The 27,910-nt window shown below is 37.8% G+C and overlaps 1 protein-coding gene and 1 non-coding gene across 3 annotated transcripts in view; one reads left to right on the top strand and one right to left on the bottom strand.

The window, feature by feature from the left end:
* Positions 1 to 27,910, bottom strand: part of SBF2 (SET binding factor 2) — a 488,940-nt gene that overhangs the window by 11,782 nt on the left and 449,248 nt on the right. For both annotated transcript variants that reach the window (XM_040258399.1, XM_040258400.1), the window contains 4 exons: positions 24,272 to 24,448; positions 21,987 to 22,088; positions 21,106 to 21,291; positions 775 to 901 (listed from right to left, as the gene is read on the bottom strand). In XM_040258399.1, the coding sequence (XP_040114333.1) occupies positions 775 to 901; positions 21,106 to 21,291; positions 21,987 to 22,088; positions 24,272 to 24,448 (592 nt within the window). The remainder of the gene's footprint in view (positions 1 to 774; positions 902 to 21,105; positions 21,292 to 21,986; positions 22,089 to 24,271; positions 24,449 to 27,910) is intronic.
* Positions 15,049 to 15,121, top strand: TRNAD-GUC. The gene has a single exon. It is a non-coding gene; the product is annotated as a tRNA-Asp (tRNA).

The following is a 27,910-nucleotide window of genomic DNA, read 5'->3' as shown; positions in this document are numbered from 1 at the left end:
TAAAATCCCCTTGGGGAACATTTACACAGGGGCTGACCAGCTTTCAAGAATCTATTCTTTTTTTCTTTTTTTAAATGTAGGGAATACTTTCTTTATTTATTTTTAAATTTTATTTTTACTTTATTTTACTTTACAATACTGTATTTGTTAGAACTGTTACTGCCATTAAAAATTATAATAATGGTACTATCTAAAATTTATTGAGTTCTTACCATGTGGTAGCAACTGTGCTAAGAAATTTACAAATATTTCCTAATGTGGTCATCCTGGTCCAAAAAGGGTTTGTGCTATTATTATCCTCATTTTAAAGATGTGGAAACTGAGAAAACTCGGAGCGGAACCTAACCTATCCTAAGCATCGATACTTGGCTGGTAACTGGCAGTGTTGAAATTTAACTGTATTCTGTTTGCTCCAGAGCCAGTGGCCATAACTGCTATGAAAACTGCTTCCAGGGGAGCAGTAACCTACCAGAGTGTACCAGAGATGGAATAACTAGGAGTCAGGTGTTTCTCCACAAACAGTGCTACTGCTTGGAGATAATAAGATAGTAATAAGCAGATTTATGTTTTCAAAGGTGCTACATGATAACCATTACCAGTCCCTAAGATCTGGCACGGCACAAAATCTCACTCATTCATGTCCATTATACTTTCATAGTTCAGAATAAAACACTAAAATGGCCTTGCCACACTTGGGGGTGATTATTAGAGTTTTTAATTAAAAATACATAAAACTAACAAAAAAAGATTGAACAAGGGCATGCAAACACGTACCGTGCTCTAATCTTTCATAGTCTGAATCCAGGAGAAATGTTTTAAAGCGATTAGACACATAGTGGAAAGCCAAGAACTTTAAGTAATAGAGATTGAATTCAAACTCAGTTGGATACTGGTTGTGAACCTGAAACACACAAGGCAAAGAAAAGAATAAGAATTAAATGGAACAAAAAGTGGATGCCATGCCACTGAGCACTGAAATGCATGGGAGGCCCTTTGGTGACTCAAGTCAATTGAGTCCCTAACAGGAGTGGAAGTGGGAAGTGAACCAGCTCTTTGCCAGACACCATGCTAGGGGTTTTTACAAGCATAATCTCATCTAATCTCCATAACAATACTGCAAGATATGCATTATTTTTTGCTGGATTTATTGAGCTATAATCGACATATAACATTGTATAAGTTTAAAGTGTACAACACAGTGATTTAATACACAAATCTATTGTAAAATGATTACCATGTTAGTGTTAGTTAACACCTCCATAACCTCATATGATTACCGTTTTGTTTTTTGGTGGTGAGAATATTTAAGATCTACTTTCTTAGCAACTTTCAAGGATATAATACAGTAATGTTAACTATAGTTGCCACGGTGTACAATGGATCCCCAGAACTTTCTCCTCTTAAATCTGGAAGACAAACATCTCCCATCTGCCACCTCCCCACAACCCCCAGCCTCTGGTAAGCACTATTCTACTCTGTTTTTTATGAGTAAGGCTTTTTAAGGTTTTACCTATAAGTGAGATCATACAGTATTTATCTTTCTCTGACTTATTTCACTTAGCATAATTCTCTCAGGGTTTATCCACACTGTTGCAATGGCAGGATTTACTTTTTTCTCATGACTGAGTGATATTTAATGTTTATGTATATAATGTTTATATTTATAACATATAACATATACATCTGTAGATGGATACTTAGGTTGCTGCCATTTCTTGACTATTGTGAATAATGCTACAATGAGGTATCTCTGAGATAATGATTTTATTCCTCCTAATATATCCAGAAATTGGATTGCTGGGTCATATGGTAGTTCTATTTTTTAATATTTTGAGGAGCCTCCATGTTGTTTTCCATAGTGACTGAACCAAGTTACATCCCCACCAGCAATGCACAAAAGCTCCCTTTTCTCTACATCCTCTCCCACAGTTACCTTTTGTCTTTTTGGTACTAGCCATTCGAACAAGTGTGAAGTGATGTCTTGTGATTTCAATTTGCACTTTCCTGATGATTGGTGGGGCTTCCCTGGTGGCTCAGAGGTTAAAGCATCTGCCTGCAATGTGGGAGACCTGGGTTCGATCCCTGGGTGAGTGAGCACTTTTTCATATATCTTTGGCCATTTGTATGTCTTTAGAAAAATGTCCGTTCAGATCCTCTGAAGATAGGTATTATCACCCACCCCCAACCCTGTACGAATGAGGAAGCTGAAGATGAGCAGGATTAAGTAATTTACCCAAGGTCACTTACAGTAATGAGTGAGCCCAAATTTGAATCCTGGCTTGTCAGGCTGCACAGTCAGTGTCTCATTTACTTCATACTGTGCTAGATACTTGACAGATAGGAAATATTGTATGCTGTGGTCCCTGCTTTCCAGGCATTTGTGGTGTAACAGTGTGTAATACAATAAGAAAAATTATACTTACAGAAGTTTGGCAGTGAAAGGAATGAGAAGAGAAGGTGGTGGTTTGGGGGGTGGACAGCAAGAGTTGTTTTCCTGAAAAAGAAATGTGTGCCCTGTCTGAGGGCAATGCAGAAGGAGCCAACAGAGAATAAACTGTGGAGAAAGAGCTGATAACTAAGAGTAAGGCCCTGGGAAAGCAAGAATGAATGAGGCCAAGGGCCCAGAAGCAGGCAAAAGCCTTAAAAATGAGGCGGAATAGAAGAGTAGACAAAAAGAAAAGTATGTTCAAGTGCCAAGGGTGGGAGGGAAGAGCTTATGCCTTTTAACTTTAATTTTCCATCAGTAACTTAGTGAGGTCACTGGAGGGAGGAATAAGGATGAGGGAATGGCATGGAAGGGTGGGAGCAAGGCAGAGCCTGGAACGGTCACTGGGCTGTGGTGTGCGTTAGGCAGACTCTCTGGAGCCATCTTATGTTGGCAGAAGATAGGCTGATGACCTTGGGACACTCTGTGGTCCACCCAGCAATCTCACCTCTGGACTGCTCATTCTCTCATGACCAACGAGAGAATTTCGCTTGGTTGAGATAACTTCCAATCATAATTGTATTTGCTTAAAAGCTGTTTCAAATGAACACTGCAGGCAGGCTGTCTAAAAAGCCAGCTTTCCTCTCCATGTTTAATTTGGCAATGTAGACTCACACTTGGTCAGCCAAGAGAGCAGCATATGCAATATGTTGATTACTCAATAGATCAATGGGAGTTTAAAGTCATGATCTGGATACCATCAATTTATCAACCTTTATCACTTGATTAGAAACCTAGATTTCTGTGATTAAAGGTTTTTTTTTTTTCTATTAACTTTTTTTTGGCTTTTACACTGAACTAAAATTTTAGTTTATACATAATGCAAAATAAAATGGAGGCTAAGAAGATGAATTAAAACAGTCTGACTCTTCTGCCTCGTTGCAAACTGCAGATGGACCTGCTTCCTTGACCTGAGCTCCCGTCCTTCCTGTTGCGTCTGGCCTCCCCAGGACAGGGGAGCTTTCTGTAGGACAACTGGGGTGCGGCTCTCAATAGTGAGGGAGTGCACCATATTCCAGGTTTTAGAACTTAAACTCTTTAGCCTGAGTTCCGGAATCCATAGCACCACCTCAAGGGGCCCCGGTGAACATGATGGAGAAGGGGTGACTTGGACTGTGGCTGTTGGGATAGAAGGAGACAGGTCCAGGATGGAGCTTGGTTCTCTACCATCTAAGAGTCTCAGGGAGAAATCTGCAATGTGCTTGGGTGTGAGCTCCAAGAACAACTTTGTCCCAAGAGCCCTTGGAATAAAACTCCATAATCACAGGCCAGACCCTTGGCTCACTATTTCCAGGGGAAGAGTTCAGGGCAATTTCCACTGACCTGGTCCATGACAATTCTAAAAACTTAAAAAAAAAATTATTAAACAAAGCCCCAGAATAACAAAACATTTCTCTCAGTGATTCTTCTCCATAAAAACCACTTGCTGCATATATAACTGTTATCTTTTCTTGATTATTCTGATATTTAATATGCTTAGGAATATAATTTTAATGACCCACTTCTGAGGTAAAGTAGAATGGAAATGATAATGAAAATGACCTTAAGTTGAACTTACAGGCACTCAGGGAGATCAGCCGCTAGGACTAGAAGGAAAACTCCTCTACAAGTGGAAAAATGCTCTCACAGACCACTGTGCTGAGTGACTGACCTCACCACAAACCCTGAACTCTACAATTAACGACAGAAAGACTAGACACTTCTTCAAGGCTGCTGGCACTCGCCCTGCTCGAGCTGGAACTGCTGCTTAGAAAACATCCAGGTGTGAGCGCTTGGGGGCACCATGGTGTCTGTGTCTGTGTGGCCATGAAGGCACCTGCAGGTGCTAACTGCTTGGGGTTAAAGACAGTCTGCCCCCATACTGGGGTTAATTATCAGGGCTGTTGGAAGTGGAAGAGAAGATGCTGAACAACTTGGTTCTTTTACTTGGTAGCAACAGTTTTAAGCAACAAGCATGTAAAAATTTCTTCGATGGAAAAAAAAAATCAAAGTGACCTGAATGCTGGAGTGATCAATGCCTAGATAACCACATTTGGAATCTGACATTAAGAAACTCAAGGAGTTTTCTGAAATGTCTTTTTACTATAATGAAAAATTAAGACCTGATTATGAATACAAGACAAAAATCTCATGCTTAGACTTCTAGTAAAAAAGAAAAATTATACTCTCTCCATTTAGTCCTACATCCCAGAAACTGAGTTTGTCCTGTTAATTGGCTTCCCCCCGCCTTGTCAATAGGACACCCGGACTCTCCTGCCGTACCCCACCACAGTGCTCTCCACAAGGCACAGTACACCAGGCCTTCTCCTCCTGTTAAGTATCGTTGTGATAGAGGAAATGGGATCAAGGCCAGAGACGTCCTCCAGGACTTATTACAGGGAATGAGTGAGAGTTTAGAGGTTTGTTAGCCACTTTTTTTTTTTTTACTTTAATGAGGTATAATTGACATACAATAAGCTGCATATATTTAAAGTGTACAATATGCTACATTCTACCATCTCCATACACCTGTGAAGCCACTACCACCATTAACACAGTGAACCTACCAACCATAACTCCCCAGCGTTTCCTGCACCATCCTCTGCAAGCAATGACTGACTTGCTTTTTGTCACTATGGGTTAATTTGCACCTACTTGAACTTTATATAGGGCTGCTCTGGTGGCTCTGTGGTAAAGAATCCGCCTGTCAATGAAGGAGATGTGGGTTCGGTCCCTATGCTGGGAAGATCCTCTGGAGAAGGAAATGGCAAACCACTCCAGTACTCTTGCCTGGAAAATCCTACGGATGGAGGAGCCTGGTAGGTTACAGTTCATGGGGTCGCAAAGAGTCGGACACGACTGAGCGACTTCATTTCACTTCAATGATTTTAATTTGCATTTCCTAATGACAAATGATAAAAGTATCTTTTCATCTGCTAATTTTCCATCTGTATATCTTTGAAGTCAGTATAAATGTTATGCTATTTAAAAAATAGGTTGGTTGTTTCTTAAATATTGAGTTTTGAGAATCCTTTATATATACTAGATATAAGCCCTCTAGCAGATACATGATTTGCAAATGTTTTCTCCCACTCTGTGATTTGTCTTTTCATTTTTTTAAGTGATTTTGAAAAACAGAAGTTTTTAACTTTGACAAAGTCTAATTTATCTAAGGGAGGCCTAGTGTGCTGCGATTCATGGGGTTGAAAAGAATAGGACACGACTGAGCGACTGAACTGAACTGACTGAATTTATCTAATTTATTTTTTAAATTAAATTTATCTAATTTATTTTTTCTTTTATGGATGATGCTTTTGATGTTGAATCTAAGATATCCTTGCCTCATAACCCAAGATCACAAGGATTTCTTCCTATGTTTTCTTCTAGAAGTAGAGTATTATGACCCCTTTGGAATTAATTTTTATATTGATGCAAGGTAGGGGTCAAAAAAAATTATTTTGCATCTGGAAATCCAATTGTCTGATACCATTTGTTGAAAAGACTCTTTTCTACCTATTGTTTAGACATTTTTTATTTAAAAATTTTTGTTGACGTGTAGCTGATTTACAGTGTTGCATTGGTTTCTGGTGCATGGCGAAGTGATTATTTATATATATACACACACATATATGTATGTGTATATATATGTATATGTATGGGCTTCCCTGGTGGCTCAGCTGGTAAAGAAGCTGCCTGCAATGCCAGAAACCAGGGTTCAATCCCTGGGTTGGGAAGATCCCCTGGAGAAGGGAAAGGCTACCCACTCCATTATTCTGGCCTGGAGAATTCCAAAGACTGTAGAGTCCATGGGGTCACAAAGAGTCGGACATGACTGAGTGACTTTCACATACACATACGTCATATATATATATTTATATACACACACACACACACACACACATATATATTCTCTTTCATATCATTTTCCATTATGGTTTATTACAAGACATTGAATATAGTTCCCTGTGCTATACAGTGGGACCTTGTGGCTTAACCTTTATATATAGTAGTTTGCTAATCCCAAACTCCTAACTTATCCCTACCCCACCCCGTTTCCCCTCTGGTAATCATGATTTTTTTTTTCTATGTCTGTGAATCTGTTTCTGTTTTGTATGTTATTGTTATCATATTTTTGATTCCACAAATAAGTGATATCATATTTACCTATTAGTTTTGCATCTTTGTAAAAAATCAGTTGTCCATATACCATAAATATATGGAACTATTTCTGGACTGTCTATTCTGTTACATTGATCTATTTGTCTATCTTTATACCAATTATCATCCTGTTTTGATTACTACAGCATTATAATAAAATCAGATAATGTTAGTCCCCCAATTTTGTTCTTTTTCAAAGTTGTTTTGGCTATTCTAGATCCTTTGCCTTTCCATATGGATTTAATTGAATTAAGTTTGCCAGTTTCTACAAAGTAGCCTCCTAGGAGTTTTATTATGATTACATTGAATCTTTAATTTGGGGAAACATATTTTAACATCGAGTTTTCTGATCCATGAACAACAGGTATTTCTTGATTTATTTCGTAAATATTTTCTCTTAGTAATGTTTTATAGTTTGTGTCTAGGTCTTTAATGTATTTTGCTAGATTTCTTTCATTTTTTTGATACTGTTGTAAATAGTAATATTTTTAAATTTCAATTTTCCTATGGTTTATTGCTAGCATTGATTTTTGTATATTGAGCATGTATTCTGCAGCTTTGCTAAACTCATTTATTTTAGTATCTTTTTTTTGGGGGGGTAGAGTCCATAGATAATCATGTTGTTTGTGAATAAAGCTAGTTTTACTTCTTCCTTTCTAACGTGGGTGTCTTTATTATTATTTTCTTGCCTTATTGCATGGCTATTAAGTTTAATACAATGTTGAATAGAGGTGGTGAAGCAGGCACTCACATCTTGTTCCTCATCTTAGGGGGAAAGCATTCAATCTTTCATTATTAAGTATGATATTAGCTGTAGTATGTAGTATATCAAATAGTATGATATTTGATACTGTTTATAGTTTAAGAGAATTTCTGAGAATTTTCACAAGGAAGGGATTTTATATTTTGTCAGAAGCTTTTTCTCTGCATCTATTGAAATGACTGTATGGGCTTTTTTTTTTTTTTTTTTTTTAGTCCCTTAACATGTTTTTTACTGCACTGGGTCTTCGTTGCTATGCACAGGCTTTCTTTAGTTGTGGTGAGTGGGGGATACTCTTGTTGCAGTATGCAGGCTTCTCACTGTGGTGGCTTCTCTCATTGTAGAGCATGGGCTCTAGGCTTGCAGGTTTTAGTAGCTGTGGCACTCAGACTCTACAACATGGGTTCAGGAGTTGTGTGCACTGGCTTAGTTGCCCTTTGGCATGTGGGATCTTCCCAGACCAGAGATCGAACTTGTGTCCCCTGCACTAGCAGGCAGATTCTTAATCACTGGACCACTAGGGAAGTCCTAGTTCCTTAATATGGTGAGTTACACTAATTGATTTCAAGTGCGAAACTGACTGCATTCCTAGAATAAACCCCATTTGACCATGGTATATCACTTTTAAAATATATTGTTGAATTTGATTTGCTGAAATTCTGTTTAGAAAATTTGAATCTATGACCATCAGAGATACTGATCTATAGTTTCCCTTTTTCTTTGTCAGACCAAGGTAATGTTGGCCTCATACAGAGTGGCTTTTTGCTTAAAGTTTCTGGAAGAGTTTTTGTAGAATTGCTATTATTTCTTCCCTGGGCTTCTATGTTAGCTCAGTTGGTAAAGAATCTGCCTGCAATGCAGGAGACCCCGGTCCAATTCCCAGTTGGAAAGATCCACTGGAGAAAGAACAGGATACCCACTCCAGTATTCTTGGCTTCCCTTGTGGCTCAGCTGATAAAGAATCCGTCCACAATCCAGGAGGACCTGGGTTCGACCCCTGGGTTGGGAAGATCCCCTCGAGAAGGGAAAGGCTACCTACTTCAGTATCCTGGACTGGAGAGTTCTACGGACTGTATAGTCCATGGGGTCGTAAAGAGTAGGGCACGAATGGAGTGACTTTCACTTCCTTAAATACTTGGTAGAATTTGCCAGTTAAGCCACTGAAGCCTGAAGCTACCTTTCTACGTGGAAAGGTTTTGACTACAATTTCAATTTCTTTACTAGATACAGGCCTATTCAGGTTATATATCTTTTCTCGAGTGAGTGGGATAGTTTGTGTCTTTCAAAGAAATTGTCCATTTGAACTAATTTTTTTTATTTTACTGATGCAAAATTGTTCACAATATTCCCTTATGCTCCTTTTACTATCTGTAGAATCTGTAGGGATGTCATCATCTTCATTTCTAATACTGGTAATTTGTGTTTGTTTTTTTTTTTCCTTTCAGTATGGCTAGAGGTTTATTAATTTTACTGATCTTTTCAAAGAAAAGCTTTTGGTTTCATTAGTTTTCTTTATTGTTGGCTATAACTTGCCTAAAGGCAAGTCTGCTTCAAATAAATTTAGCTGTACTGTATTACGCAGAAATGGGAATGATAGGCATCTCAGCCTATAAATTAATTCTATGTGAGCATTTCCCCAAATATGCTGATGAAAAGTTTTAGACCCCTTTCAATCATCATCTGGATTCTGTTGTTCAAAACAACTTTGTATTTATCTTGATAAAGAGCAAAAAAAATACAGATTTAAAATATTAGGACTGACTTGTTTGAGGTATTTTTGGTTTTATTTTCCATTAAGTACTAAAACTTTCCAATTTCACTTATTTATAAGAAAATATGAAATGGAATCTGGAGAAATATGAATTTATAGGGTTTTACTTTTTGCCCATATGCCATTAAGTACTTTGTAAAATTTAAAGACTCATAAAAATAAGCTATGACTCAAATCCCAGGAAAAATCAACATTTTGGGAATAAAATATAATAAGTTAAAATTGGATTTTATTTCAAGAATTACAAGTATTAAGCTACAAGAGAACCTGTATTTAATGGTATCAACATTTTAAAAATTATGAGTATACTAGACACATCCTGCCTTATGGGGTCGCAGAGTCAGACATGACTGAAGCGACTTAGCAGCAGCAGCAGACATATCCTAGAAAAAACAGGTAGCTAATACTAGTTTTTGTTATTTCACAGATTAAGATTTAAGAAACATTAACTGTGTACCTTCTGTGCCAATCATTTTACATAAATTTTTAATCCTTCTGAGATATATATATATAAATATATATAAAGAAACTGAAGTACAAAGAGGTTAAATAATTTGTTAAAGATCAAAAATTAGTAAATGAGACTAATATGCAAACTCAAACATTAAAAGCTTTTAACATGCAATTGCTTTGTTATAAAACAGCTTACAGTATGCCAGTTTTGCCAGTTTTCAGTTGACTGGGAAGCAGGCAGACACCAGAAACTCTTGAATATATCATGAATCCATTAAATGCAGTTATTTTGCCAATATTCATAGATACATTTTAGAGTAACTGACCCATGTGAGGGGGCAGCTTAGCTGCTCAAATATGTACTCACAGGGAAAGCTCACATCTCTAAAAGGCAAATAGCTTTTCTCTTTGGAACAGGACCTAGCATAGTGCTAGCCTAGTGCTGGCATGTGATAACTGTGAGGAGAATCCTATCACCAAGTCAGACCAGAGTGAGTCAATTTACAAACTGAACAAACTTCAAAGGCAAAGTTATAACTGTTACTTGTTTTGTTCCAAGTAGGAAATAATGAGAAAGTCCTAAGATGCACTCAAAGATTTAATCTAATGCTGGAATAAAGGAGATGGCTTTCCTACATGCCATGTTTTCAAATTCATATTATATGTATGTTTCCCCCTTACTTTTAGAAAGAAATTTTAGGTAATTAAAACAAATTTTTTGGATGTATTTTCCTTCTAAGTTTGGTTCAACTATTTTAAGAAAAGGAAGCATCCTGTAATGATATCATCAGAGCTAAGCCAATTTCTTTTAGAAGCAACAAAAAAATCTGCCAGATGTTGCTATTATGAAACAGTGATCCAGCGTTTATAATTCATCTGACACCTGGATATACTGGCGTAAACAATGGCTTTTTGTATGATGAGGCAGTTCTAATTTAAGATCAGTGCTTCATCTGTTTTCTTTGTAACTCTATTAGTACTAATGGGCAAGTCTAAGCATACTTCCATGGATTGCCTTTTGGCATTCAGCGTGTTAGAAATGGTTAATAAGCAGTGAACACATTCCACCTGGGAAAGTTTCACTTGCTGCTGCATAATTTTGCACTTAATTTTTAAAATGTTCTTGGGCCTCGCTCCATTTCGTGCTCCTGAGAGACTGAGGACAGCACTAATTCAAACTGTCTGGCAGAGGAGAGTCATGTAGAGCATTAGTGTTCACTTGAAAGGTATTCCAAGAAGGCATTTTCTAATGCCTAAAACCAGTACGTAAGAGATGAGGAAACACTACCATATAATTAAGTCAGCAAGAATCAAAAGCATTGTCTGTTAACTATAGTCTCCTGTTTTTGAATGAATATATAATCCCTTTCAGCGCAAAATAATCTACTTCACCAAAACTATCACAGCCAAACATTCTTTAAATACTGCAATTAATGTCATATACTCACTTTGCCATGACTTGCCTGCACTCAGGTCAATTATTAGGGTACTAAGCTGAAGGGTTCAGGCAAATTTTTAAAAACTTATATTTTAATTGTTTTTTTTTTTTTTAAACATGGTACAACCAGATTTGAAATCATACTAAAGGGTCTTTGGATCCTGTGAAGCACTCACCTGCAAGTAATTGAGCTTTCATTAAAAGTCAACTTTTGTTTTTCAATTTCAGAACTAACTGGTTTATACAGAATATTTACATTTTAACTCTTGTTTAAAATAAGAAAGTTCCAAAAATTAAACATATGCCCCAAGTTCCTTTATCTAACTTAACAATACACAGTTTAAGCATCTATTGTAATGAATTCTAAAGGTAACAGAAATGCAATTCATACTTCATTTTAGTTTACGTTGAATTGTTTTTGGTTATACCACTAAAGAGGTACTTGTAGAACACAGGTTACTTTCCAACATTCTAGACTACTCATGCTTCCGTTCAACTCACCCCACCCCAACAATAAAATACAAGCATTACATTTCAAGTAATTATTATTATACTTGGAACACAATGATATTCCCATCTGTGAGTACAGTGTGTCTTATGTGAGAATATTCCATGACTCTGCTTGTGAGTGGATTCTTTTGCTGACGCGAATATTTAGGTATGCAGAGCTCTGTAAATTGAATGTGGGTGTTTAACACCTTTAATAGTGCATTTAACTGAAGCCAAGTTCAGCCACACAAACGCAACCCCTAGCAACTCTCCCTCAAGTACAGAAAAGGGACTTTTAAAAGGTACAAAGTCGAAAAGGAGGCGGGGAGAAAGCAAGCAGGAGACAGGAGAAGAGTAAGGAAATTCTGAAAGATGGAAAGTGTAAGAATACCAGAAAATGACAGAAGGTAAGGAGCTATGCTAGGACGCCTGTAGGACGAAAATGATTTGAAAAGGAAAAGTTTGCTCTGTAAACCCCAAAAGTCTTAGAAGCCCAAGTGCTATAAAGGGTAAGTGTTACACCCTTTATGGGGTCCTCAGTCGTGTTGGACTCTTTGCTACCCCATGGATTGTAGCCCACGAGGCTCCTTCTTCCACGGAATTCTCCAGGCAAGAATACTGGAGCGGGTTGTCATTCCCTTCTCCAGATCTTCCTGATCCAGGGAATGAACCCGGGTCTCCTGCATTGCAGGCAGATTCTTACTGTCTGAGCCACCAGGAAAGCCCATAAAGGGGTAAAATAGGGGCTAAAAATGAGAACAGTTGCAAGTCTAGAGGCAGTGCTAAGACTTCCAAGGTCCTTTCCTACCCCATGAAGTCATGTGACTACCTTCTGAATAATCAAACTTGGTAAGTTCTGGACTTGGGGACACCTGTGTACAAGTACGTTAATGATGAGACTGACAATGTATAAAAAACCTGCATACTTCACTGGGATTTCCCTGGACCTATTTCTTGCTGAGCTTCCAGAAAGCACGCAGCCAGGTTTATAAGTGCCCTCTGGGTATCACACCAGCAAGTTTTTCTTTACAGAAACTAGAGAGCAGTTGTCTTTTTTTAGAACTCCAGTTTACTGACAGGTTGGAGTTACTATTTAAAATATTTTTTTTCAGGTTCATTGAAGTGCAATTTAAATATACTAAAATGTTCCTATTTTAAGCATACAGGTTGACTCGTTTTGGTCACACGTTTGTGTAATTGTGGTGGTGTAACCGCCACCACAATGAGGATGCAGAATAGTTCCCTCATCCTATGATGTTTGCTCATGCCCTTTCGGAGTTGACTCCCTGCCCTGACCACTGGTTCCAGGCAACCACCGATCTATTTTTCTACCACTATTTTGCCTTTTGTAGCATATCCTGTAAGCATATAGTGTGTAGTCTGTAGTCTTTTTAACCTACTTTTCTCCCTGGTTTTAATGAGAAATAGTTGATATACATCACTGTAAAGGTTTTAGGCATATAGCATGGTTGTCTGAATTACATATGTTATGAAATGATTACTACAGTGTGTTTAGCTAACATCTACCATCTCATACAGATAAAATAAGAAAAACAAATTCTCCTTGTGATGAGATTTCTCTTTTTTCATGGATCATGCTTTTGACACGTCCATGTTGTATTATTTCATTGCCTTTGCTTGCTGATTAATATTCCACTGTAAGCATATATCAGACTTGGTTCATCTGTTCACCAGCTGATGGATAATGGTTTTTCATGATACCCTTTTATAGTCATACCTATTCTCCTCTCCCCACTATCTCCAAACCCAATAATAATTGGGTATTAATAATAATTGATATTAATTATCAATAATTAAAGGTCTTATCTCTATAATTTCATCATTTTTGAAAATGTTATGCTAATGGAATCATAGTGTGTGACCATTTGAGACTGCTTACTCAACATCATGCTCTTGAGATCCATTCAAATTGTTGCCTGTTATCAGCAGCTCTCCCCTTGTTATTGCTGAGCAGTATTCTGTGGTGTGGATATACCAGTCTTTTAGCCATTTACCTATTTTAAGACATTCTGTCCCCTCTCCCCTGCAATTTCTGGCTATTATAAATAAGACTTCTATAATGATACTTTCATATTTGAGCTGAGTTTCTTATAAAATGTATGTTGTTAGGTCATGTTATGTTTAGACTGTCTCCATTTAATGCAATTATTGATATGTTAAGGCTGAAGTCTGTCATTTTACGTTTTGTCTTCAGTTCTATATTGTTTTCCCTTTGTTTATTTTCCTGCCTTATATGGATTACTTGAACATTTTTTAAAATCCCATTTTGACTTATCTATAGTGTTTTTGAGAGTATATCCTTATATAGCTTTTTTAGTGGTTGTTCTAGATATTACACTACATATATTGTTATGGTCAACTGGTGTTGGTATTTTACCAGCTTCAGTGAAGTGTAGAAACCTTACTTGCCTTCACACCCCTTTGTGCTCCTCCATTTCCAATTGTCTTAACTATTTCTTCTACCTATATTCGGAACATCAAATAATGTTATAATTTTTGCTTCAAGAATAATTTAGTGGGTTGCCATTTCCTTCTCCAATGCATGAAAGTGAAAAGTGAAAGTGAAGTGGCTCAGTCGTGTCCGACCCTTAGCGACCCCATGGACTGCAGCCCACCAGGCTCCCCATCCATGGGATTTTCCAGGCAAGAGCACTGGAGTGGGATGCCATTGCCTTCTCCGTAACTATTTCCTCTATCTATATTGGGAACATCAACTAGTGTTATAATTTTTGCTTCAAGAATAATTTAGGGAGCTCAAGAGAAAAGTATATTGTGTTTACTCATATTTTACTTTCTGTTGTTTTTTTTCCTTCCTGATATCCCAAGATTCCTTCTTTTATCATTTATTTTCTACTTGAAAAATTTCCTTTAGCCATTTAGGTCTATGATCCATTTCAGGCAAATTTCTGTGAATGATGTAAGAATTCGGGGTTCATAGTTTTCTATACAGATATTCAGTTATTCCATTACCATTTGTTGAAATGTTTCCTTTCCCCATGTCTGAGTTTACAATTATGCTCTGGGGGTGGGTGGGGTGGGGGAGAGCTGTCTTTAGAGTCTTAATCCCTTATTATGGAAGCAGAAGTTAAATTTACTTATTTTATTTTTAAATATTTATTTGGCTGCACTGGGTCTTAGTTGTGGCATGTGGGATCTAGTTCCCCAACCAGGGATAGAACCCAGGCCCCCTGCATTGTGAATGCACAGTCTTAGCCACTGGGCCACCAGGGAAGTCCCTAAACTTACTTATTTTAAACTTTATTTCATGCTGTGAAATCAGAGGATGTCACTTCAACATGTTGCAAAAAAGGAACAGTTACAAACTTTCATTTTAACTGAAAAAAAATTAAGTTAATTTTAGGATAAAAATGTGAAAACAAAAATATGGATATTTTCAAATGCCTATGGATAATAAAGCGCTTAGTAAAGAAATTTATAAACAAACGGCCTATTCTCAGTTTAATTCTTATGTAAGAAAAGCTTGATGGGGGAATTCCCTGGTGGTTCAGTGGTTAGGACTCTGCACTGTCAATGCTGAGGGCCTGGGTTCAATCCCTGGTCAGGGGACTAAGATTCCTGCAAGCTGTGTAGCGTGGCCAAAAAAAAAGCCACAAAAACCCCAAAACTTGACATGGGTTCAGTTTAATTCTTATTAAAAAAAAGTCTACACGGGTAAGTTTACCTGCCATTCCTCTCATTGAAGTACATTGAAAAAAAATATCCTTTCCATTATGGTTTATCCTGGGAGACTGAATATAGTTTCCAGTGCTCTACATGACAGGACCTTGTCAGTTATTCATTCTAAATGTAATAGTTTGCACTGACCAATACCAAACTCCCAATCTATCCCTCTTCCTCCCCACACCTTCCTTGGCAACCACAAGTTTTATTTCTATGTCTGTGAGTCTGTTTCTGTCTTGTAGATAAGTTCATTTGTGCCATATTTCAGATTTCACATATAAGTGACACCCCATGGTATCTGTCTCTCTTTCTGACATACTTAGTATAATAATCTCTAATTGCATCCATGTTGCTGTAAATGGCATTATTTCATTCTTTTTTATGGCTGAGTAGTATTTCATTGCATATATGTACCACATCTTCTTTATCCATTCATATTTAGGTTGTTTCCATGTCCTGGCTACTGTGGATAGTGCTGCTATGAATTTAGGGGTGCATGTATCTTTTTGAATTATAGTTTTGTCCAGGTATATGCCCAGGAGTGGGATTACTGATCATATGGTAATTCTGTTTTTAGGTTTCTGATAAACTTCCATATTGTTTCCACAGTGGCTGTACCAACTTGCATTTCCACCAACAATGTAGGAAAGTTCCCTTTTCTCCACACCCTCGCCACCATTTGTTATTTGGGGACTTTAACAGTGGCTGCTGTGATGGGTGAAGGTGGTATCTCATTTCAGTTTTGATTTGCATTTCTCTAATCTGCAATGCTGAGCATCTTTTCATGTGCCTACTGGCCATCTGTATATCTTCTTTGAAGAAATATGTCTATTAAGATCTTATGCCCATTTTTACATTGGGCTGTTTATTTTTGTTGTTGAGTCATATGAGCTGTTTGTATATTGTGGAGATTAAATCCTGTTGTTCATATCATTTGCAAATATTTTCTCCCATTCAGTAGGTTGCCTTTTTTTTTTTATGGTTTCCTTTGCTGTGCAAAAGCTTGTAAGTTTGATTAGGTCCCATTTGTTTATTTTTATTTCTATTGACTTGAGAGACTGACCTAAGAAAACAACGGTACAGTTCATGTCAGAGAATGTTTTGTCAATGTTCTCGTCTAGTATTTTTATGGTGTTATGGTTAAATCTTTAAGCCATTTTGAGTTTATTTTTGTGTATGGTGTAAGGGTGTGTTCTAACTTCACTGATTTACATGCAGCTGTCCAACTTTCCTAGCACCACATGAAGAGACTGTCTTTTTCCCATTTGATATTCTTGCTTCCTTTGTCAAAGATTAACTGACGGTAGGTAGGTGTGTGGATTTATTCCTGGGCTCTCTATTCTATTCCATTGATCCATGTGTCTTTTTTGGTACCAATATCACAATTTTGATTAATGTAGCTTTGTAGTATTATCTGAAATCTGGGACAGTTAGGCTTCCTACTTGTTCTGTGAAAAATGTCATGGCTAATTTGATAGGGATCATATTTTGTAGATTGCTGTGAGTAGTGCTGCCATTTAAACAATATTCTTCCAATTCAAGAGCATAGGATATCTTTCTATTTCTGTGAAGCCTCTTTAAATTTCCTTTATTAATATTTTACAGTTCTCAGTGTATAAGTCTTTCATCTCCTTGGTTTGGTTAATTCCTAGTATTTTTTTTTTGGGGGGGGGTGCAATTTTAAAAGTTATTATTTTTTATACTACCTTTCTGATATTTATTGTTAGTATAAAGAAATACAAGCAATTTCTGAATGTTAGTCTTGTATCCTGGTACTTTGCTGAATTTATTAGATCTAGTAGTTTTTGTATGGTGTCTGTAGTGTTTTCTATACATAGTACCACGTCATCTGCATATAGTGACATTTTTACCTCTTCCTTTCAATTTGGATACCTTTTATTTTTCTTCTTTGATTGCTGTGGCTAGGACTTGCAATACTATGTTGAATAAAAGTGTGAGTGGGCATCCTTGTTCCAGATTTTAGCTTGTCACTGTTGAGTATTATATTGGCTATGGGTTTGTCATAAATAGCTTTTATTATGTTGAGATAGGTCCACTGTAACTCACTTCAGTAAAAGTTTTTATCACGAATGGATGTTGAATTTTGCCAAATGGTTTCTCTGCATCTACTGAGATGATCATGTGGTTTCTGATTGTCTTTGTTAATGTGGTACGTCACACTGATTTGCATATGTTGAACCATTTTTGTAAACTTAGGATGAATCTCAAATGATGAAGGTGTATCATCTTTTCCCTGTGTTGTTGGGTCCAGTTTGCTAACATTTGTTGACAATTTCTGCATCTATATTCACCAAAGATACTGGCCTGTAATTTTCTTTTTTAGTGGTATCTTTGGTTTTGGTATCAGGGTAACTGATGGTGGCTTCATATGATGTCTTTGGGACTGTTCCCTCTTCAAACTTTTGTAAGAGTTTGAGAAGAATCAGTATAAGTTCTTTGTATTTTGGGTAGAATTCACCTGTGAAGCCATCTGGTTCTAGACTTTTGTTTGTAGGGAGTTTTTTTTTTTTTTTTTTTAAATTACAGGTTCTTTCACTTCTAGTGATCATTCTGTTCAAATTATCTATTTCTTCTTGATTCAATTTTGGTGAGTTTTATGCTTCTAGAGGGCTTCCCTGGTGGGTCTATGGTAAAGAATTCTCCTGCCAATACAGGAGACACAGGTTCGATCCCTAGGTCAAAAAGATCTCCTGGAGAAGGAAGTGGCAACCCACTCCAGTATTCTTGCTTGGGAAACCCCATGGACAGGGAAGCCTGGTGGGCTACAGTCCATGGGGTTGCAAAATGAGTCAGATAAGACTTAGTGACTAAAAACAACAACGTTTCTAGAAGTTGTTCATTTTTTTTTTTTAGCTTGTCAAATTTGTTGGCATATAATTGTTCATAGTATTCTCTTATGGTCTTTGTATTTATGTGGTATCAGCTGAGATTTCTCCTTTTTCATTTCTTGTTTTTTTCTGGGGGGGTTTTCTCTCTTTTCTTTTTGGTGAGCCAGGCTAGAAGTTTGTTGATTTTGTTTACCCTTTCAAAGAACCAGCTCTTGGTTTTATTGATTTTTTTCTATTGTGCTTTTTAATCCCTACATGGTCTTTAAGTGTGAACACCACATTATGAAGACTGTGACTTTAATTGTTAAAGATACACATTTTTATATGCCAAAGACATTAAAAGTCAGTTGCTTCATCTAGTATTTAACTGAATAAACAGTGATATTATTTCAATGGAGGGGTAAAACTGAGTGTACTTATTGAGACAACATAGACATCCAGTGAGGAGCCTTAAAAACCTTTCAAGTGATTTTTGACAGTATTATATTCAAGTTGGATGTGAGTAATTCTTTATGACACAGAGCCACTGAAAGTTTGTCTGCTTTAAAGATTTTTGTAAAAGAGGATAAAAGCATCATATCTGAGCATTCAGAAGATTTTACTAGCAATTGTACTTTGGATATCCGAGATGGTCCTGATGAAGGGTAATAAGAGCCTGAATAAGGCTGAACCAGGTGGTCATTCAAATTTTCATGTATTCATTTGTTGTACGTATTTACTGAGGGTATACTACACTCCAGAGACTGAAATTATAATTAGATATTAGGGATATGAAGACTAATTATGACACAGACCCTGCTCCCAAGAATTCTCAGTCTAAGTAGAAGGCAATAGACATTTATTGATAGATAGATCCTAGTGTATAGATGCTATCAAGGAAGTCTGTAGATGGTTCATTGGAATACAAACGAAGAGGCCTGGAAAAGGTTCAAAGATTACCTAGAAAGAATCATGAAATGTAGTGCTGAGAACAGTGCCTGGCATAACAGTAAGTGGTCAAGAAGTATTAGCAATGACTGCAAGGGTGGGAGGCAGACAGGGAGGCAAGAAATAGCCTGGCGCACTCGGTTAGCATAGTAAGTGTGAGATAAGTGCTTCATGAAGAACGGGTATGCCTTCACCTGTCCAGCAGTGAGAAGAGATGCCTGCATATCTCCTTTGGTCTCAGTTTTCTGTTTCACAGACAGTGGGCTTCACGCTTCTCCCTCATCTATTTGCTGAAAGAAATCCGAATCTAAAGGCTAATATTCCAACAGGAAGCAAATATATCATTTGCTACAAAGAGTTTAAAAGCATAAGCTCAACCTTGTGGCCAGCTTCTCCAGATGTTGCTCAAATCAATTAAAATTATTCAGTAGGTCTTTAAAAAGCTGTGGAGCAGTCAAAAACATAACCTCCAGTGTGTGTGTATGTTGGGAATGGCATCCAGGCGGGGGTGGTGTACAAGTCACTGCTAATGTGTATGGAGTTTATCAGGTGATAAAACAATCTGAAATTGTTTGTGGTAGTTGTACAACTCTATGAACATACTAAAAACCGAATTATACACTTTAAATTTTTAAAAATATAAAGTGAATTGATAAAGCTGGTGAAGTGATTAATAGAATACAAATCAAAACACAACCATACATAAGATGACCTAGTTCCAAAACTGGTTCCTAAAAATATTTTTACTTTTCCTTTCAATAGATACTTGAGGCCAAGGTATTTCAATTTCAAAGAGGTTCATCATTCTGACAAATATGTGTGACATGTCAGAACCCATTCACTGTTGATGAAACACAGCTGAAAGCACGAACCTTGTTCTTTCCAGGCCAGTTTAGCCACTGGTGCCAACACCTTCAACTTGCAAACTCAGTGCCATCCAGTTCTCAAGCCCAATCCTGACCAAGGCCTGAGATGAAGGTAGGAGGGAGCCCAGAACATTCACATCTCCTTGTTCCCACTGGATTTGACTACATTACATACCTTTGTTTCTGTCTGGCTCTTTGATTAGTCCTGATTATGTCACCCAGTAGAACTGAGCCATTGTTTTCAACCTCAGAGGCTTGCCTGGTCGGGCCCTAATTCTTTCTTGAGGGTTAGGCTCTACCTCTCCTAAATTCTCAGGCACAAGGTAGGGTTTTCCCCAACTGGGAAGACCACATGTAGGATTTCAAGCCCTACCATCACCTAGAGATTTTTGCTATTCTACACTAGAACAAATCTTCTTAGAGAATAAGCCCAAGTTTGTTCCTCTTCTTGGTAGGTGGTAATTTAGAGTGCTGACCCCTTCACTTGGGGCTTCCCTGGTGGCTCAGTGGTAAAGAACCTGTCTGCCATGCAGGAGATGTGGGTTTGATCCCCAGGTTGGGAAATCCTCTGGAGAAGAAATTGGCAACCCACTCCAGGATTCTTGCCTGGGAAATCCCATGGATGGAGGAGCCTGGAAGGCTATAGTCCATGGGGTTGCAAAAGAGTAGGACATGACTTAGTGACTTAACAAGAATAACCCCTTCACTTGGGATCAAGCTCAACAACCAGCTCAGCTGTCTTTAATTTCAGAAACCAACTAGTTTGAACTTCCCTGGAAGTTCAGTGATTAAGAATTTGCCTGCCAACGAACGGGACGTGGGTTTGATCCCTGGCCTGGGAAGATTCCACATGCTTCAGGGTAATGAAGCCTGTGTGCTGCAGCTACTGAGGCCCTGGCACTCTGGAGCACTGGCTTGCAACACGAGAAGCCACTGCAATGAGAAGGCTGCTCACCGCAACTAGAGAATAGCCCCTGCTTGCCGCAACCAGAGAAAGCCTGTGCAGCAATGAAACCCCAGCACAGCCATAAATAAATAAACAAAAACTAAAAAAGAAATCAACTAGTTCTTTTCCATTTCCAGAAATCTACCGCTAAGATTTCATCAAGTCTATGGCTGAGCCCATCAGAGTTGTGGCATAAAGATACCCGGCACAGCAATGCAATATCAATAAATGCTAGCTCTGTTCTTTTTTCATATCTAGTCGATTTAAACTTGCTCTACTTACCTGGTGTACACAATCTAAGAACTGCAGGAAGACAGGAGTGAAACCACTGCCCTGACAGCTGAGGGTCAAGCTGCTCCGCTGACTGAATTTATGACCAAATGAGAGCCACTCTTTCTCGACCAGCATCCGGAAGCCTTCAAGTGTCCTATAAAAGGGGTCACTGAGTAACTGAACCAGGGAGGTCACCTAGGGCACAAGCAGGTTGGATACTTCATTACTTGCAGTCCCGAAAAATTCCTACTAAGACAAAGCACTTCATTTTGATGACAGCTACTCTACAAGCAAAGTTATCTGGATGGCAAATTTGTTCACTAACCTGTCCAGGACATATAACTGTATTAATTCAAGCTTTCCACTAAAAAGTAAGACTCAAATTCATTTTGGTTACATTTTTCTACAGAGAATTAAGAATTTAATCCTTGTCTGGCCAGTTTGCTGACTGTGGCTTTCTCCTAGGTTAATCAATAAGGTCAGAGGATCAGTTCAAACCTACATCTTCTGGGAGATGTAGACTAACGTTTTCCTGTAGATTATACTCATACTTTGGGGTGAGTAAAGAAGGGGCTAACAGAACCAGAGAAAGAACTGAGAAAACATAGGAAAGATGGCTTGTGTCCTACATTGCTGGTCATGCTTGCACGGTACATCTGTGGTGATGCTCTGTGGAGCCTGATGACCTGAGTCAGAGCGCTCAGGCTGTGGAGGGCCTAGGAACTCCTGGCACAGAGCTTTTTGATGGATACCAGGCGGTGTTTAACAGAGTATCTTCTCTGTCCATAAACACATTAGTCATTATACAAAAGATTCACCTGCAGAATTTTAAAGTAATTCAATTGAAATACAAATATAAAACTATCAGAGAATATGGTTTAATAATTTACTTGTGCAGTGATGTCCCAGCCTTCTTCCAAACACACCAAAACTGAGGAACCATTCTCAAGTACTTCTGAAACAACCACAGCCAGCTGCAATATCCTATGAAGCTACGAAAAAGGAACAGAGGCCACATTTAGACCAAGTGCTTTCTGAGCACCGAGAACAGACACTCTTGCTATCAACCTTAGATAATCAAGTTAGGGATATAATATTTCAACAACAAAGAATCATATAAATTTTAAACAATTAAAACTCTTCATCAAAATCAAGATTAAACAATGACACAATTTAAAACAATGTGTTCAAGTGATACATATTGAAGTAAATTGAGCTCATAAGATTCCCTTCAAAGCCGAAAAGCTATTATAATTCTATGGAGTGGCAAAGATAGTTTTAAGTGGCCCTTGCAATACAGTTATTGTATTTAAAACTTCTTATTATATGATGTAGTATGTTTTATCTCAGAGGGCTGCACAACTTTGTAAATATACTAAAAAGTATTTTTCATTTTCATTTTAACTGAACTGTACACTTTTAAAATTTTAAAAACCTCTCATACTAGAGAAAATATCCATATCAAAAATCTTAGGAGAAAGAAAAATATTACAAAATATATATAAAATGCATCTCCCTAGAGAAATTATAAAAGATATTGCTTCTATCAAATGTGAATTGTACACTTAAGTATTTGTACTGTGTATTAAATGAGAAGAAAACTTGCATTTGTGCTCAGCTTTTTGAGGCAAGCCAACTGACTCAAAGTCCCTAATGAACAATTAGGTAGTGAGCAGAGCATATAGATCTCAAAACTAAATGTGTAACGTTCTGATTTAAAAAAAATTTTTTTAAGCCTTACTTGACATAATTTGCAGAATGAATCCAACTTGGAATTTAAACACCCCCACCAACATATTTTAAAGAGTTAGGCTATTTTAAAAACAGGAAAAAGGCACATGTCCCCTCCAGGAATGGGAAGCTCCTCACCCAAAAGTTCCTATAACACAACTATTACCAGGCCTGAATTCTCTTGGGCTTAGTTAGCATTTGCTCTAAGTTAACTTTTAAATTGCCAATATCCCAAGTGGGACAATGTTTTCCATTGTTTTAGGTCACTAATTTCTGATATGGATCCACTATGAGGTAAGGAGCAGAATGCAGAATAGCAGAAACAGATGGATAGGTTGAGTGGCGGGAACATTTTGGGGCTGGGGCTCATAGCTTGGAACAGAAGGGAGTACTGATTGCTCAGCTTCCATGGCTACTTCAAAGTATCCTGAATTGCCTTAAGAGTAATTAACACAGCCTCATACAGATTTATAGCTAAGTATATATGTGGCTGTTTTCCTAGAGTTTAAGTACCTTGAGAACAGTCACTGCCCTGGGTACTTACATCATTTCCTGGCTTCCCCCCCCACCCCTTTTAGTCCCATGTACTGTGGGAAACAATCCATTTCCTCCTCAAGCGAGGAAGGGGGAAAAAAAAGAGGTCAGAGACTTGGAGGTTGATGTAGACAGGGGAGGGAGGGGCTGTGCACTCCTGTCGGGGGGAGAAGGAGTAAGGAACAAGCGCGAGGGGCCTAAAGACACGGCTGTACTCCAGAGAGGCTCTTGGCCAAATGTCTGCATCAGTGTCTGAAACATGCATGTCATAAATACCGTTCTTTCTGTGGTTTGGAAGACATGTGGGTTATGTGCTGGCATACCTATTTCCTTAATTTCTCGATAGGAGTTCAGTTGAAAACATCACAAGACTGACTTAGCTGAAGGAAGGATAAATGGTTTTTTCCTAAACCTTAAGAAGGCTTCAGGGCATCCAATGTGCTTTTGGTGGGCTGGTTTGGGGGATGAATCCAAAATCCAGAGAGATGGAATGGGTAGAGACAAAAAGAAAGTGAGAAAGTAAGAGGAAAAGGCCCTTGGAGCCACATAGAAGTCATGTTCTGTCCTGGATTATCACTCTGCTAATGACAGACTAGAAGCCTTATAAATACATGTTAATTAAATTTGTTACGTATCAAAAAGTTTCCACCTAAAAACAATAATCTTTCTTAGCATCCTATGGAGACCAAATTTCAGTAACAGAGAAAAACCCAAGGATGAAGAATTCCACCCCTGCACCTCCTACATCAAGTGGTGCCCTGGAACTGAAAAGCCTTTATAGAGGACACACAAGAAGGGGAGGGAGTGTCAGGTAGTGGGGAATACAATGTTCTTTTCCTCAAATATCAATTTTGTATATCCCCTTGGGACTCTTTCCTTGGGTTAGAAGACAAACTGCTCCAAATATTACCTGTGGGAACCACTCAGAGTCTCCCAGCGCTCTTAGGAAGGTCACTTCTGAGTCAGTAGGGATGGCACTTGGAACACAAGCCCTCATCAGCTTTTTGAAACTGGCTTTCACTTGTCGGATGTCATGATATTCAACAGGAACAAACTCACAATTTAAAGCAAATTCTAACTTGAAGTTCTGTGGATGAAGATGCAGAGAATTAAGCAGATGAAGTGTGACAAGTAAAAGAGCAATGTTCTCAACAGGGTAATGCTTAATAATATATAGTCAGTTGAGGCCAAGGAGCCTGCAGGGGCTGCAGTGGGTCAAGAAGGTCAATCTTGTGTGGCTAATGCGTCAGTATTGCTGGAAAGAGATGTTCAGTAAGGTCTGGTGGTTTGACTTGACTTCTCACTCTGAAACTTGAAGAGGCTACTTGTAGACTGGAATCTATCTGATGGAGCTTATAGTGCCAAATAGAACCACTTAATCTATCTGATGGAGCTTATAGTGCCAAATAGAAGCCACTCATAAGGCGATGACGACCTCCCCGGTGGCTCAGACAGTAAAGCGTCTGCCTACAATGCGGGAGGCCTGGGTTTGATCCCTGGGTTGGGAAGATCCTCTGGAGAAGGAAATGGCAACCCACTCCAGTACTCTTGCCTGGAGAATCCCACGGACAGGGAAGCGTGACAAGCTACAGTCTGTGGGGTTGCAAAGAGTCGAACACGACTGAGCGACTTCACTTTTACTTTCTTATAAGGCCATGAACCTGGAAATCTAAAGAGGAACCAATGATGCATGACTAATCCCAAACTGTAAAGTAAATCTCCCTAAGATGTACATTACAATTAAAAGGTAATATGCTATTGAACTTCCAAAGCTCTACAACTTAAAGTTTACAGACATACACATTTGTTTCTTATTATGCAAGTAAAACAGCCACTGTGAAAATGAAAAAAACAGAGTAGAGATAAACATTGAGAAGGAAATAGAAATCACTGTCTCACTCTCCTAAGACTACTAATATTGTAGTTACTCTTTTAAAGCCAATAATAAAAAAAAATGATATACAGTAAAACATGAGAGGCTTTGTTGATTTCTAACTTTTGGACAATTTTTTCCACTCAATATGACATATATTTCAATCTATATTTATTTCAGTACTTTTACTCAAATAAAAATTCATACAGAATTTTTGTACTTTTAATGCACATGGAGTTTTTCCAGGTGAGTGTTCAATATCAACTAAAGAACGCTAAATTGATGGCTCACTGAAATAGTTTATTCTGATCTAGTTGCCTACTTCTGAAGATCTAAAAGTTCTCCAGCTTCTTATGGCAAAGAATGAATGAATTTTCTCATGTTCTTTTCACTTTCTTCATATCCTGCCTAAATTACTCGAAACGGGATCATCTGTTTTCTGAAGACTGACTATACAATGTGAATGTGATTAGCACTACTAAAGTGTATATGTTAAGACAGTAAATTTTATGTTATTTGTTATTTTATCACAACTAAGCAAAATTGCTGCCAAAGATTATATAATAGGGTCCATTTCATGTTTTATATTGGTTAGAGTATTTTTTAAAGGTCTATAAAAGTTTTCAAATAAAAAGCAAAAACTCCCAAGTTTTTTTTTTCCTTTAAAAAGCATTTCCAACATATATTAAGAAAAAAGTTTCTTTGTCTTAGGAATTCCACCTTTAGGGAGCTACCCTAAAGAAATAATCTAAAATGTAGGAAAAATCCTCTAGTGGATTGTATTGTATCTCAATAAAAAATAAAAATAAAAAAGCTGTATACTACTGTAATTTTACATATAGATGATAAAGAAAAACAGAAAGGAACTCATGTTCTCATACTGCTAGGTTCTTTATCTCAAGTCATAACATGTTTCCATGTTGTATAATATAATAGACTTCATAATTATTTCAATCATTGGATACTTTTCCAAATTATTGGATATTTTGGTTTATCAACTATGTGTAAAATTTCAGTCACATTTTCAAGTTTTTTTTAACCTTTTTTTTTGCTTTACTTTAAAAGTTACATACAATTCAAAACATTTATTATAATCCAGATATACTTACCAAGATGTTTGAACATTTATATTCCTGAGTGTAGTTCCTTGTGCTATACAGCAGGTTTTTTTTTTTTTTGTTACCTATTTTTTAAAGTTTTAATTGAAGTATACTAAATTGATTTACAATGGTGTGTTATATAAATTAAAAAAAAACAACTTCTAATACATAAAAAATAGTTTATTTTTCAGGACAACTAGATTCTTTTCTATTTCCCATCTACACTTGAGGTAGGTATACTTACCTTAAGAAGCTTCCCTGGTGGCTCAGACATTAAATAATCTGCCTGCGATGCGGGAGACCCAGGTTTGATCCTTGGAGAAGGGAATGGTAACCCACTCCAGTATTCTTACTTGAAGAATTCCAGAGAGAGAGGAGCCTGGCAGGCTATAGTCCATGGGGTCACAAAAAGTTGGACATGACTGACAGAATAACACTTTCATACTTATCTTATAAAGCAGGAGTTATCAACCATAGTGTTGAGACACACTGTCATAAGGAATTTGTCACCAAGATATTAAAGTATATGAATTAAAAATGGTAAATAACGCCAATTCCAGATTATTTAGAATAAGTCACTCTCACTTATGGGTTTCCTGTGTTGGGTTCCTTTTGCTGGGAGAAAAAGGTGTGGAGCTGTAGTTGGGCAGCACTGTGCTGGCCAGACTGAGGCACACATCAGACAGACATGCACCCACATCTACAGACGGAGTTCAGCAAAAAACGTGAATGGAATACACGAAAATCCTAATAACTAACGTGCCATAAATTTTGTTTGGGATTATGGAATTATGCTTTTTAAATATAATATTGTATTGATGAAAGAGAGAAGGGACGGAAGAGAGGAGGAAGGGTCTTAAGTGGCCAGTCTTTCTTTCTTGTATATGCCTGATCAGACAGCTTATCTGAAGACTGATGTGCAGAGGGAATGGTAGAAATGTGTATTCAGGAGACAAACCTTGGGGAGTGACTCAGATCATAAGTGGCGTGCTTAAGTGTGAGAAGTCTGTGCTTTGGGAAAGACACTGGTGCCAAGGAGGCTGTGCAGGCCTCCCTGGGCTACTGCTGAAAAGCATCCCAATTATTTTCTGGACGTTAAGATTACCTGCTGTATCAGAAGACATGTGTGCATATTTAAAAACTGAGCATTACCCAGCAGTTTCATTCTACCCTAAAGCCTGGAGACTAAGTGACTACAGCAGTCCAGGCAGCGGGAGAAGTGCCAGCTAGATTGCCACAGAGGAGCTGACTCAGGCTCTGGCATCCTTTGGACCAAGCCTGAGGGATCCTGCTTGCAGCCTCCATTCTTCAGTTCAACTGAAGGTCTGCCTAGATTGTCCAGTGCTCACCGCAGCCCTGGACTAAACTTGAGAGGATTTCTTAATTAACAAATACTTTTTATTTCCCACACACCTGTCAGTAATGATGAAATTTATTTTGTAATGTGTGAACTGCAAAACATTAAATCCAGAAGAATTAATGTTGCTTTTGGAGACAGAGACTGTCTTTACAATTTAGAGGACTTGAGCACAGTGAAGCTCTTTAGCATAATAACTGAAAAGTAAGAATAAAGTTG

This window comes from Oryx dammah, unplaced genomic scaffold, assembly GCF_014754425.2.
Source record: "Oryx dammah isolate SB20612 unplaced genomic scaffold, SCBI_Odam_1.1 HiC_scaffold_17, whole genome shotgun sequence".
Classification (NCBI taxonomy): domain Eukaryota; kingdom Metazoa; phylum Chordata; class Mammalia; order Artiodactyla; family Bovidae; genus Oryx; species Oryx dammah.
This window is presented reverse-complemented; position numbering and strand designations above follow the sequence as displayed.